The sequence below is a fragment of the Drosophila grimshawi genome, unplaced genomic scaffold (assembly GCF_018153295.1).
Source record: "Drosophila grimshawi isolate 15287-2541.00 unplaced genomic scaffold, ASM1815329v1 contig_59, whole genome shotgun sequence".
In the NCBI taxonomy this organism is placed as follows: Eukaryota; Metazoa; Arthropoda; class Insecta; order Diptera; family Drosophilidae; genus Drosophila; species Drosophila grimshawi.
In genome coordinates, this window is record NW_025063406.1 from 1,032,634 (window position 1) to 1,047,413 (window position 14,780).

Below are 14,780 nucleotides of genomic sequence, written 5' to 3' on the forward strand. Positions count from 1 at the left end.
GTTATGTTTTTTTTCTTCGAAATCAGAGGCCGAGTCGAAACATTCGTCTGCTTGTTTGTCCGTCCGTTTGTCTTTGAATGTGCCGCTCTCAGAGACTATAAGAGCTAGAGAGTCAACATGTACAGCTGAGGGAAAAATAATAGCCCAATCCCCACAAGAAACGTTTTCATATGTGGCTTTTTTAAGTTTGTAAGTTTTTAAGAACTTAGAAGTATAATGGCCTTAAAAAGTAACATATCGTTTCCACATATTTAAAAAACTTTTTGTAAAATAGAGAAAATTAATGAACAAAAAAACACCATTTTCAAATGTTCACTCACAGTTATGAAAATTAAAACTATATGCATATACAGCGGTGTACGAAGGAGGGAAGGGCATTGGGGAGGGCAACTGCTTTACACTTTAGACGCAAAGTGGTTTTAATTAAAATTGATTAAGAATTACAATTTTACGCCATTTACAATAACTACCTCGTTATGAAATTTGCTTGTATATATATATATATATATATATTATATACATATGTAATTAAAAATCAGCCAACCAGTCTGATCGAGATGTGTACAGACTTTGTGAGCTGGTGGTGCCGTTGTTGTATTCTTGAGCAATTTTGAAATGCAGAATAGTTGGCGTTCGAATTGTCGCACCTCGATCAATTTCAATAACCTGTTAAAAAGTTAAACAAATACTCAATTTTGTGGTATTCCCAAATTGAGATGAATAGCTTGTCTGTGGGTTTGTACGTACATAAGTCGCTACATTAAATCGTTGATCGGCTCCATCGATTTTGTTGAAATAAATGATTTTCGCGAGTAAGAATTGTGTAACTACATTTTTTGAAATTACCGCACAAAAAAAAGTCAACCCCAATGTGCAGGGGCAGCGTTGAAAATGTTCATTTTAGGGTTAAGCTAAGAAACTCCAGAAACCTTGTAAATCATCGATAGAGGAATACAAACGATCAATCCAAAACACCGAAAGAAGGCGGAGTGATCTACAACCACATAAAATATACAATTGGAAAATATATTGTCCTGAATTTTAAAAATACGCCATACTAAAAATTAAAATTGTTGGGCAGAATTTTAATAGGCACCACTGCAACTTTATAACAACAACAATATAAAATTAGCTTTTTTGTTTGCTTATGTTGATAATAATCATTAGTAGTTTAAGAATTCAAATTTGCAAACATTTTAGATAGTTTGCAAAATTCATTTAACTTAAAATGGAAGGATTCGCTTGCGAGTTCAGTCACTTCCTACTGAGCTACTCGGTCTCTAGGCTTGATCTTTCTCTCGGTATATATATATTTGAACAGCATCACATGCATAGTTGACCTAGTTATAGTTCTGATACTATAAAAACTAAGACTTCAAGCTGATATAATTGTTAATTAGACTCACGAGCACTAGTATGTATGTAAGTAGGAATCGGAATGGATTCAGAGAATGAAATGTACAAAGAGAAGCACATATGTCGTCGTTTTAAAATGACATGTCCGATTGCGATGAAAGATTGGTGAGAATTTGGTGGGAGTGGATCTGCATTCACAGTGAGCGACGCACGCATGGAACAAAAGTTAAAATCGCCACTGAAGCAGTTCTTATCAATGCAGGTCTTTTTATTTGTACATATTGTGTAAAGTTTGGTGTGCAGAAATTAAACAGATCTTTCTTGTAGCTTACTTGATTTAACCCATTTATGTTGAATATTTTGTTTGTTGTCAAATTACTATTTAGTTAAATTAGATCCATTGCGGTGATGGGCAAAATGCATTTTTCTGTTCCCCATTCGCAGATTATCTTAAGCGTTGTACTAATATTTATTTTTTGCATAAATCTTTACGAATACTTTCGAGTTATCAATTCATGGTGTTTTCGAAAAATAAAATTTTAGCATGAATTTGTCGTTGGACAAATTAAGTAAATTATATTATTATTGGTTCGATTGGGTTTTCTCTGGATTTTCCCCAAACCATGCATAAACGTTAGGGCATTACTGCAAGTCAATTAATATTTTTTTAAAATTGTTTTTAAGCTATATACTAAATTTTATTTTTAATTTAATTTGATTTTTGTTAATTTTTACTTTTTGAATTTTTCTCCATCGACTTAGTCGACATTAAATAAATAAATATATTTTATATGATTCATTAGATATTACAAAATTGTACTAAAAAAAATTATAAAAATATACTTATTGCTTTTTGCTTTATCATTAACTTTTTTTTGTAGAACCAATGTGATCCTAAGTACAAAGAAGTCTGACAAATTGCTCAATTTGCTCATTACATTCCTCCAAGAGTGCTAAAAGAATAAACATGACACTTAAGTGCTCCTATCGAAGCCGGTGCAATACAATTGTGCTTCTGATGCTTCTGCATATTGGCCAGAAATTCTACGGCAGTGAAGCTAGCGTACAATTTGATCATCCGACTGTAGATAATGAACTTAATTTAAGTGAGGCACATCAGAATAAAATGAAACAAGTGGATTTACCAACGGACCAGAAACTTATTGTACGCTTGCCATCCAATACACTGCTGAAGTACACCTCTTATAAGGATGTTTCAATACTTCACTTTCGAGTTCCATCGGACTCACGAGCTGCATATTTTACTTTCAAGGCAACTGAAGAATCTAAGAGTTCGTTTCGTAAGTAAATCATTTATACACTTTCCCACAAATCTTTTTCTATCTATACTTTTATATTTACAGAAAGAAAGTGCAAAGCTAAGGATGTCACACTACATTTAAAGGCAAACAGTTTACCTGTGATAAGTCCGGAAAACATTACCTTCCCCAACAATTTTGTAAACTCCGAGCAAAGGTAAATTTTCGTATCTTCAGGTAACAAAAATAATTTAAAATTAAAGTAACAAATTAAATAATACAAAATTAAAAGTAAATAATTAACTTTAATTTAAAATGAAAATCAAATTGTTTATAACTATTTATTATTATATAACTGCTACTAGACAGCTTCTGTAACAATAATGGCTTATTCAGGGCAACTCTGTTTGATTCTGTTTTTCTTTAAAAATGGAAAAAAAAGGGTATAATGAAGTTGTGCAAATGTAAGCGGCAGAGGGAAGCGGTCGGTCTAGTCAAATTCATCTATATATCCGGCTGTCAGCTCGTCCGCTTGTCTGTCCGTCCGTCCGACTATCCGTCCGTCTGTATAAGCTCGTCGATCTCAGAGACATTAATTTAAGTTGATCGATACTTCTTCCGGTTCTCTAGTATCGATAAAAATCGATAAGCGATCGTTTTAAAAACAACTATTTTTAAAATGTAAATTTGTAATTTGGTTGGACTATACATTGACAAAATGTTTTGTATCTGTAAATTTTTTTTAAACATCGGTTACGAGACACAACGGGAAATCGGAAATTTACCAAAGAACACTGCAGCAAGCTCGAGTATTTCTGTATAAGCAATTTGTTATGGGTTCGATGTATCTACTAATCGAGCTCTCCCGAATACAGTATTCTTAGTTGTAATTTAATCATGATATGAGCAGACATCTCTGACTTCAAAAAATTTAAACATTTTTGTCCAGCATTAATAATCTAATATGAAGGTGTTTTATGCTTTTTAAATGTTGGCAAAAACTAGCAGCAGCCGACTACATTATCATGTAACCCCCATTAGAAAAATCTGTCAGTAAATTCAGATGTTAACTTATTTCATTAATTGCTACAAACATAGATGAATGCATTTTATTAGCTTTTCTTTTATAAATTATGTATGTAATGGATGACAATTGTTATATTAATATTTACAGATTCAAAGTATATAACCTGCAGTTTCAGTCCGATGCGCAGGAGCACCGCATTCATATACAGGGACCCCAATTGGGCAGTTGGTTTGCTGTGGCTTTTATCAGTTGGACAGATCCAAATAATGATCGCATTGAACAACAAGGTAACAAACATATTTTTACACTTTGTACCCACTAAAAATTGGTAAAAATTGTTTTATCAAGTTGTGCAAAAATTCTCGTTTGTGTGCGCGCTTTTATGGAAGCTGATTATCTCAGTTTTTAAAGAATCATGTTAACAATAGCTAGCTATAGTTATATTTGTATTCAAATAATTCGCACACTTTGGTTGAAAAATATCTTTATCAATCTAATATGTCATACAGCTTCTGTTTAGATGCTCCAATTTGCGAAAACTAAACTTTTTCCATTCTCAAAATAGAATATCTCAATATAGAGCTACTGCTTTCAATGGTAAATAGCAATTTTCATGTGAAAATGCAAAAGATACTTAATATTAATATATATAATTATTTGTAATCTGATCTATTGCATTAACTACAGACTACCTTACAAATATATATTTGTAATGATATAAAATATTACAAATGATCTTGGATGTGACTAGGTCGATCTGCAAGGGTATAACAATTTTGGAGCTCCGAATATAGCTCTTCTTTGCTTTAACAAAAAATAACTAGATATTATTTCCGGATCGCATTCCGAATGTTTCATTGTTCTATAATCAGTAAGTAAGCACAATTGTAATAATGAGCCTAAATAAAGTAATAATGTTTGGTTGAAGCTCATTTAAAACATGCAGACAACATTTTTACTTGGTCATCGAGTTTTGAAAAGTTCTGTCACTTACATTCCGAAGGGAAACTACAGTTTATAGATCAAACTCAACATGAAAAAATAGTTGCAAAAGGTTATTATAAATTGATCACATAACCTCAGAAAAAAGTCGCACTGAATTTTGGAAATTCGCTTTTTTGGGGTCAAGGGTAACTCAGCTTATTATTTAGAAAGTATGTTTCTAAGAACAAGGGTTTTTGTTTTCTAAAAAACTGATCTAATTTGTTTTTCTTTCATATATGTAGAAGCGCATCTCTAAACTAAGCTACTTTGTTGCTTATATTAGCTAATAAAAATGAGTAATTGTAGATTTCACATGTGTAAGCATTTTAGGTAGTTTACAAATTTATATAATTTAATTAGAAATTTTCAATTCAAATAATTTATTTGCTCATTCGTTTTAACTCTAGGACTTTCCGCGTCATGCGATACTGTGCTTCTGGGCGAATTATCTGTATCTCGCTTCTCACCGACAATCGTAAATGACGGACAAGTTGAGACCGGAAATCTAACCGGTACATTTAGCTCTACCGAAAAACAGAGACTAAAAAATATAAACAATACTAAAAAAATACACCCAACTAAAATCAAACAAAGCCAAAAGAGGCAGCAACAGTTAAATGTAGAAATTAAAAATGTGACGCGAATACAAAATGATCCGCTTTCAAGGCTGGAGATTGACGAACTTAGTTCGCCAGATAAGGTCAATGAAATGATTTATAAGTTCTATGTGCCCGAAGATGTGGGCGTGGCAACGGCACTTATAACATTTCAAGAAGTGTGCGAAAATTGTCCCGAAATCGGCTTCTACACTCAGGCAAATGCCTTCCCGCCAATGGATGGTGTGGATCAAAGTGTGGAAGGCAACGAACTCAACTACGTGCACAGGCCTCACATTAAGCCAAATCAGACTGAAGAGATCGCAGTTGAATTTTATGTGCAGCCAAACACTTGGCATTATGCACTCTTGAAATTTGTTAGGCCCCCAAATACAGGCGAAGAAGACGCTGTAGACTTGCAACCAGTTAAAAGATTGCGGCAAGAAAATGGTAAAGATGAAAAGGACTACAATGTTGCGTATACGCTGTGTATACTTTATAAGGAGATGGAGCCACTTAATAAATCTACAAAGACTCTGGGGCAGCCAGCTAAGCTCTCGGAGACTGAAAATGCCTGGCAGCCAAAACGTTTTCGCGGAATGGATTTTTATCCGCTGCTGCGCCAGAGTTATCACGAATTTTTTATGTTTGACTATGATTTGGTGCCGGATGCCAACGGCACAGTTCCAGCACTACTTAACCTAACGGCCCAATCTGCAGTCGGATTCGCCTTTGAGCTGGGCGAGGTTTACGACACGGGCGGCACTTTAACCTTTGCCCTGTCCATGAAGCACGATCTGCGTTTCAGGAGCGAGTTGAAAGCAGCGCCAACGACATCTCCATCGGAACGGGGTGGAATCCTTGCAGAGAAGTTGGTTAGCGATCAAGAGGACGGAGCGGGATTGCCGATAGCCAAGGATCAACTGTCGAAATTGGCTCAAGGAAACCAGAGCATGCAAATTATTGTGTGTATGCACCACGGAGTTCCGGGCGTACCCACCTGGCCCGACAAATGCCGATATGGTCAGCGACTTATGCCTGCCACTAGTTTGGTCAATAACACAGATGCCACGGGTCTAATCCACGTTCCCTTTCCGGAAAGTGGTCTCTGGTAAGTGCACAATACTCTCCTCCCACGACAGTATAAGCCGGATGTTTTGATGACTCCAAAACATTGTCTTCACTTTTATTTTTCACATAAGCTATATATTTTTTTCTTATTTTATTTATTTATTTAATGTTGACTAATATCAGCTGACACAGAAAAATACAAAAGTAAAAAATAGATTAAAGATAAATTACAAAATTGGTAAAACATTTGTTGTACGGCTTGGGGGAAATCCAGAAAATCCGAATTATACCAAAAATAGTTAATGTGGATATGCAAATATGCTAAAGAGACAAAACTTTCAAATTGAGTTCGTAATCATATAAATAGAGTACTCTTCATGATATAGTCTAGAGTACATGATAAAGTCTATTTTAATCATTACAGAGAACTCGAAAAGGATCATGACAGGAATAATTAATAGTACAAGAAGAAAGTGTGAAACAAGAAGTTCGAGAGAGACCAGCCAAAATAATTCAATGTAGCAGCATTAATTTCACCGTTTGGCAATTTAACTGCAAATATAATACCTAGCATAACAATACGATTAATTGGGGAGGGAAGTTTTATGATGAGGAATCGATCGGTGTATGGAGGTAATACAGTCAGAGCGACGAACTCCTCGTAAGAACTCCTTTGCACAGATATTGTTGAGACCACACACAAGATCCGTATTCCATAATTCGACGTGGAAGAGAAGTGAACAGTATCTTTAAAGTATAAGGGTCATAAAATTTCCATGACCAATGCTTAATATATCTATGAACTTTAAAGGCTTCGTTGACCGTTAGGCTTTGTGTAATTGGGTAATTTGGAGTGGGCGTAAATAATCAGTAATCTATCTTCAAAAATTGTAATTATATGAGAAACTATTTCAACTTTTGGATTAAATAATTAATTATTATTAATTATTTAGTTTTTATTAATAGGAATCTAACAGGTACGAGCTCATAAAGTGCATATATTCTTAGTCAGCATCAAAAACTTCCAGTTGATATATAATATACCTAACTCAACTTTGAAACACAGATTTTGTTAATAAAAATATGTTTTCGTATTAAAAACGCTAGTATCATATCATTATGCATTTAAAGCCTGGGTTAAGAGTTCTTCTGGATGAGAAGCTCGAAGATTTGTACATATCTTCTCTCTCACTCTTTAACTCTATGTTTCTCTCTGCCTTCTAAGCTTTTAACATTCCTAATTACCAAGCCACTAATTCTTATACATAATTCTTATACATTTTTGGGATGTTGGTTTTTTTCCTGGATTTTCCAATCAACACAATATATGTTGGATTACATTAACATTTTAGTACCCATGATTTGTTATATCCTTTTTTTTACTTATTTTTTTCATTTTTATTTTGTTATTTAAATTTTCTTTAGCTTTTTTTTAATTATTTGTTTTAATTAAATTAATTTAATTTTTACTCGCATTAAAACTCATTCTTATTTTTTTGCTTATATTTTTAGGTATGTTACTATGAGGGTGTACTGCCCTGAAGCAGACACTGCACGGGCGACTATAATTGACAGTGTCAAGGAATTTGTACGGACCCACTCCGATCTGCTTTTGGAGATGCGAAGTCCTTGCGCCTGCGCTGGTAATGCTGAACGGTATGAGAAGTGCATCAAGTCCAAGGATTGCTTGGCCGGCATGAACGAGACGGATACGCTGAAGGTAAAGGAATGTATTATGGATTACAAGTGCACCGATGACTATCTGAAGATGACGCATCTCTTTCAAATACACCACAAGTCTGCGACGGAGCAGCACTTCGCGGACAACTGCAGCACCTCGGTGATCTTCTCGGTAGCATCGAGTCCATGTGTTGCCGGACGATGTGGTCGATTTGGCCGCTGTTACAATTATATGTCCGGCGGATTTGTATTTTCCACATGTGTCTGCATGAAGGGTTACCGTGGCTGGGATTGCACCGAGGATTCGCAAGTGCCCTCGAGCATGTCCATTCTGCTGGCCACACTGCTGCTCACGCTGAGCAACCTTCTCTTCATTCCGAGTATTTATTTGGCCATTAAGCGTCGATACTTTACCGAAGGCATCATCTACTTCTTTGCCATGTTCTTCTCGATTTTTTATCACGCCTGCGACTCCGGCGAAGATGAGTACAGTTTCTGTTTGGTCAAGATCGGAGTTCTTCAATTCTGTGATTTCTACTGTGGTCTATTGGCCATTTGGGTCACACTAATTGCCATGGCCCATGTTCCACAGCAGTTTGTGTCGTTGCTTCACATGTTTGGGGCCATTCTCCTAGCATTTGGCACCGAACTCAACAAACAGAGCCTGTGGGTATTTCTAGCCCCTGCTCTGACAGGCATTTGCCTCATTTCAGTTAGTTGGGGATTGAAATGCTCAAAGACCCGTAAGTGCTTTCCAGCGCGGCATTATCTGATCATCTTTATGCCGCTGGGGATGGTCCTGGTAATGGTTGGCCTGGTCTGTTACGCCTTTCTCCAGACCAAACAGAACTATCACATTGTGCACTCGATCTGGCACATGGTCATGGCGATGAGCATCATGTGCCTGCTGCCCGCACCACAGTCTTTTGTTCCGAAGGGCTAGCATTCGGATTTATCGAGGGAGATTCTCATATGGAATAAAAGGTATTCCTAGCTCTGCAGCTGATGTACCTCACATTTTTAGAAAACAACAATCCTTGCACTAGGTCTTGCAACTGTTCACTAGTAATAAGCTATACCATATAAGTAATGTACGATATTAAAGCAGTAGTTAACAAATTACTATAATTTATAATTATAAGCCTCCTTTGAATTTATAAGTATGTATGTATCAAAATCGAATTTTCATAGTGAAGGAAAATAGAATGGGATTCTAATTTATTTATTTAATCAAATCTAAATCCTGTCCACAAGCATTAGAAGATTAAACACATAAAGTGTATAAAATATAATTGGAAAATTCAAAATAAAAATAATTGTACCATTAGAAAACTAAATTAATATAAAATATAAGAACTGATATATCTGGGGGTATTAAACTGGCCCAAGAATTTGGGAAACCAAAAAAAAAAAAAAAAAAAAAAATCCAGACAGACCAAACATCCAAATAGATAGAGCTTAATAATGTTAGGGAAAAAAAGGAGAGAAAACGAGGTAAAATAAAGAGCATGGAAAGAAAGTTTGGTAAATTCGCATCAGCTAAACACGTTCATAGATTTCACGAAGATATGTTACTATTAATAGTTAAGAATTTAATTAAAATAAGGCATTGTAAGACTTACTTAAATGACATGACGATTCTCCAAAGTGGAATCAGACGTGCATCAAGGTAACAGAACAGCGATAAAGTTCCTGGTATGTCTACTAGAAACAGGAAAGTTAAGTCGACGTAATAGAAAAGATTAATATATTTATCAGTGTATGTATGTAGGCAGGTAAGCTAGTCAACGTTGGCATATTAATAAGAAATCGATTTTGGAGAACGAAGTCAAACGGAGATTTGGATCTTAGTTAGTAAAAAGTATTGAAGAATAGTGCGGACAAAAGAGCCATCAAATTCTTTTGACTAATGCAAGTAAACCATTAATCCCATTAACAATTGTTTACATATGGAGATTGAAGCCTAGTTTGATAACTAAGAGAACCAAAAGATCCTTAACTATAATTGCAATGTGACATGGTTAATCATAACAATCAAATGGTTAACTGGTGTCTAGTGCTTATGACTAGAATCATAAACAGGCATTTTTTGAATAATTAAGATGCAACTGGGTATTTATAGAGTTGAAAATATATCAGCTGTGTCGAAGGACGAGCAAATATGCTTTAGACGGGTGAGCTAGACTACGATTTGCCCTGAAACCCCCCGCTGTTAAAACAATTCTAGTTTTATTGCAAAATTTCCCAATAGGAGAGGATTGCCTGTCATTTCATTTCATTTTCTGTGGCAGCCAAAGCCACTGTAGAGTAGAGAAAAAAGTAATGGAAGTTCCGAATTTGGAAAATGGTGGCTTTTTTGCTATTGTAAATCAAAATGTATCGATATTCGAGAAGCGAAGGTAGATAACGATCAAATTAAATAAACTTTACCTACGCGGGGTATACGAGAATTTATTTCCAAGTTGGAAGTATCTGACTCGAATAGTTTCTGAGAACAGCATGTTCATACAGACGGACGGACGGAAATCGGCTGTGCTGTTGATACTGATAAAAAATATATGTATATACCTTTTGGGGTCGGAGATGCTTCGTTCTGTCTGCCACATACATTTGCACAATACCATACCAACCTGTTTCCCAACTTTCAATGTATTCCGATTATAATGAGCCTCCTTATCGCACGTTGATCAGTTATTGTGTTAAAGTGGTATCCCGCTGGCAACATCTCATTTTTCCAACTCATTATTGGCTAGATTAAGATCGCAAACTTACATAAGCCATTAGCTCCCGTTTTTATGCAGCAATGGACTTGTCCGGAAAAGAACAGCATTCAGGTCCAGTATGATACACGGATGAAACTTACTACAGGCTACATAATACCATATGTTGATTTCTGATCCTACAAGCGATTGGTCAGTTGATGTACAAATATTTATCATTGCCATAATCTTAGGGCTAAGATGGGGGCCCTAGATTATAATACAATATTGTCTGTGACGTCATATCAATTGAATAGTTGAAACACACTTGGAAATGCAGTGCTTACGAAAACGATGAGGAGTGAGCAAAGTGATCAGAGTGGAAAATTTATAGTGCCGATAAATCATGCAGTTTAAATAAACTGAAATTTCCCAATCTTAGAAAACTTTTTGCTTTATTGTTACCTCTAGCTGATGATCACCAATCCGTCGTCCATACACTTTAATGCTAAGAAAGTTTAGCGTTAAATGTAAAAAAAAAAACAAAACTACGCTCCCTGGCCTTTATAGAGAAACATAATATAAATATCAGATTCACATCAGAGAAACTGTTGTCACTAAATCTCACTACGATACCAAACCAAACCGTAAATATATTTATTTATATTTTGTAAATACAAAAACTAAACTTATAAAACTGAACAAAGAATTAAATTAAAAATATATAAATAAAATTTTTAATTTTTGTGGGTCTATAAATTGTGATACCCTGTTTTAGATTTGCACCATACATTTTGCGGGCTGTGCTTACAAAATTGCATCTGGCCCAAAAACTGATCAATTAAAAATCGAGTGCCAGCTGACATACAAAAAGTGTTGCTGCTATCTTCGCACACATTCAAGTGTGTACGCGATCCGGTAGCAATATAGCTGCTTCTTTCGCACACATTGATTACCCGTTATAAAATGTGCGTACCTGTTCGCAGCCATGCATACATGTTCATAAAAGGCTGGATTTTTCATTTACCCGCGATGTTGTCGCAGCGAAATCAAGTGAAAGAATGACCAGCGTTCGCTGCTCGACATGATGCTCCCGGAAAAATTTTCGACGACTTTTTTTTTGCCGATTTGACGCCTCTATTGTATTGTCTGCTTAGTGTTATTATTTAACCAACTGCTTTGAAAAGTGTACAGCCCTGACCGCAAGTAATGTTGCAATTTAGGTGCGAACTAGTAGTTCGATTTGAGGTGGTGAAATTGGGTTTGTGTGTCTCACTTTTGTTAAGTCCGTTTTTATAATATAGGAACCAGAGTTCGCTGGTAGCACCGAATTTAAACCATAATTTTTCCAAGGGATAATACTGTATATTGTGTAGTATAGTAGTAGTACTAAGCAGACAATACAATAGAGGCGTCAAATCGACAAAATAGTGCATGAGGTTTTTGTGTGAGTCTCTGTATTGTCTTAGTGATTACAGTCAGTACTTTATGTTGACGGGTCACCTTTATTGTTTAAAATCACTGCACAACGATTTGATTTACTTCTATGATTGATTTTTATTTACATTGTACTCTAAATGAGAGTAAGTCAAGGTTTTTAGCGCACAGATCCAGACCCGTAGCGAATTTCTCTTTCGAATTGCTCCGCTTTCAGAGTGCCGTCAATACTTTCACAGTTCTTGTTAAAGACACTGTATGCACTTATTTCACTCGGTTTTCTTGGACCAGTTCTGGTGTTGAAATATATTCCAAATAATGCCGAGAACATCAAAAACACCACTCCGAATTTGAGCTCTATGGCAATCACATACAATGTAACCCAGAATAGAAGGTAAACAGTCCAAAGAGTGTATTTTAAGCACTTGCTCTCCTCGTTTGCATTAGCATTTGTCCGGTTGTCCTGTGGCAACAATTCATCATCTTCGCTCGAGGCCACATTTTCATCAATGGTTTCATAAATTAGACCGGATTCCTTATTTAGCGTTTTAGCTGGCTAAAATTGCAATTACATTTGTTTACATTGTTCTATTGTACACGTTGACAAACTAGCGATAATACCTTAATGTCGATGGTCGTTTCACTTTTTCCCTGAGTTATATCTGCACCAGTGCCCAGCATCCAAAATCGTTTAGCTTTCGTTTTGATTCTGGTCAGTAAATCCTTTCTTTGTTTCTGTTGTCGATACTGCCTCAACTGCTCTTGGAAATCAGCCATATTCTTCTTCTTTCTCACATATGTTTGGCAACACTGTTAGAGATGGGAGCGTCTTGTAATCGGTGTTTTAACAAACCGAGTCACTAATTCTTAAAATAGCACTTACTTACATGCAAATGGATTTGTTATATCTTCAAGTGTATTCAATACTTGCAAAATTAAGACTACATAAAAAATCAATAAAAGTCAATACTTAGTAATCTTCCTTTTTATGATGTATTATCATTTTAAATCACCATTTTTAAGCAGACAAGATAATTTTGTATATTATATTTATATTATATCATATAACTCATATGATTAGCGCAGTTAATGATTTAAGCGAAAATATTTCTTCTAGAGCTGTGCATCGTAGCTCAATAATCATTTCAATAATTCATGAACTGTACATGAAGTGATCATTGGTTGAATCATTTGCTTATCGGAACTTGGTTCCGGCATTGGAACTAAAATTAATTTTCAACATTATTTACTCAAAGTTATATATAATGAACAAACAAAAATGTAGAGATATTACGCATTTCTTGGGCCACCATTTGTAGAACAGAAACACCTATCATATAAATCAAATCAACCAGCCTTCTTCGACTGTCAGAACATTTTCCACAATAAAGAAACGCACAATCCGAGCTGCTTGGATTAAGGGCTGGGCAGTTTTATATTACAGTTTAGCGGGAGTCGTGCATTTTGAACAATTTGAAGATTATGAGGAAGCTCAGACTATGTTATACACCAAGAAAATAATGTTCAGTTCAAGCTAGTCGCTTGCGGAAATGAGGTGGCGCAGTTTTTAATAAGAGAATAGGAAAATATAAAAGCAAATATTCTTTTAAATTCCCTAATAGCAAACATAGCCTTACTCGTTTGCTTATCTGTTTGCAAACGAGTGTCTCAGCTTAAAAGCTTCTAAATATATCGAAGTTTCTTGTTAGAAAACCTGGCACGACTTTTGAAAAATGCGAACATAGATTGAGAGGTGTTTGAGGAATAAATCAAATTAGATATTAAATTTAAAATCAAACGGGTGGAATACATCCTTGGATAATTGGTTAACTTCACACATAAATGTGATGCAGATAAGGTGGTTGAACTGATGTTGATTGAAATTTAATCTAATATTCTCTCATCGTTAAATGTATGGTTTAAAACTCGTTTGTGACTTGTTTGGAACGTTTCAATTAACAAGTTAAAAATATTATGACAATGTTATAAATAAGAGTAGATATCTTGCTACCTATTCAGTAGTTACACTTTGAGCATACGAAAGTATGTCATAATAATCATAGCAGCTGACAAATATTCCTACTGAATGCCTGACTAAGTGTTGACTACTTTTATGGGTTCACACTTTGAATTGTGAGAGGTCATAAAAGACGTAGACTTGTTTTGCATATCATTTATGTAAATACGAGAGTCGTCTGATAAGGCATTGGCCCAAGTGAAAACGAAAATGCTAAACTTCTTAGTTAGTGTATTTATTGTGCAGTTTAGTAATATAATTTCAAAAGATCAATCGAACGATGAGATACTGAAACTATATTATATAATTATTATATTCTCTGGTCAAATTAAAAATAAAAAAAAATAAATAAAATAAAATAAAAATAAATAATACATTTTTAAAGTTTTATTTTTTTTTTGGCCGATAATAATGAAACTTTTATGCGTATGAAATTATAAAAATATTTAATAAAACAATAAAGCTTTATCTGCAAAAGATTTTTTCATTATGTATATTTTAAAATCCTATCATACATTGTCCCGCAGATTCTCCTACCGATCCCTCTCTGTAGTACTGTGAGCAATGTCAGCATGCATCTGAATTGCTTAAGTTGCTTTAATTTATTAAGAACTATAAAATGTGGGGAAGGTATTGTTGACAATTAAGACTCTC

The 14,780-nt window shown here is 34.9% G+C and overlaps 2 protein-coding genes across 2 annotated transcripts; one reads left to right on the forward strand and one right to left on the reverse strand.

Annotated features, from left to right (window-relative positions):
- Positions 1-2,237: 2,237 nt before the first annotated feature.
- Positions 2,238-9,254, forward strand: LOC6564405. The gene is made up of 5 exons (XM_001990773.3): positions 2,238-2,657; positions 2,721-2,832; positions 3,790-3,929; positions 5,034-6,333; positions 7,806-9,254. Exons 1-5 carry the CDS (start codon positions 2,324-2,326, stop codon positions 8,914-8,916), a joined length of 2,997 nt encoding a protein of 998 aa, XP_001990809.1. The 5' UTR covers positions 2,238-2,323; the 3' UTR covers positions 8,917-9,254.
- A 2,903-nt stretch (positions 9,255-12,157) lies between these two features.
- On the reverse strand, positions 12,158-12,901 carry LOC6564404 (SAYSvFN domain-containing protein 1). Its single transcript, XM_032737101.1, has 2 exons — positions 12,731-12,901; positions 12,158-12,665 (listed from the first exon to the last, which is right to left on the reverse strand). The coding sequence occupies exons 1-2, from the start codon at positions 12,884-12,886 to the stop codon at positions 12,270-12,272; spliced, it is 552 nt and encodes a 183-aa protein (XP_032592992.1). The 5' UTR covers positions 12,887-12,901; the 3' UTR covers positions 12,158-12,269.
- Between the last annotated feature and the right edge of the window lie 1,879 nt (positions 12,902-14,780).

Coding starts and splice junctions, on each gene's coding strand:
- LOC6564404 (XM_032737101.1), bottom strand. CDS start 12,886: ATGGCTGATTTCCAAGAGCAGTTGAGGCAGTATCGACAACAGAAACAA. Junction 12,666..12,730: donor AAACGACCATCGACATTAAG/GTATTATCGCTA, acceptor TTGCAATTTTAG/CCAGCTAAAACGCTAAATAA.
- LOC6564405 (XM_001990773.3), top strand. CDS start 2,324: ATGACACTTAAGTGCTCCTATCGAAGCCGGTGCAATACAATTGTGCTT. Junction 2,658..2,720: donor AGAATCTAAGAGTTCGTTTC/GTAAGTAAATCA, acceptor TTATATTTACAG/AAAGAAAGTGCAAAGCTAAG. Junction 6,334..7,805: donor TTTCCGGAAAGTGGTCTCTG/GTAAGTGCACAA, acceptor TTATATTTTTAG/GTATGTTACTATGAGGGTGT.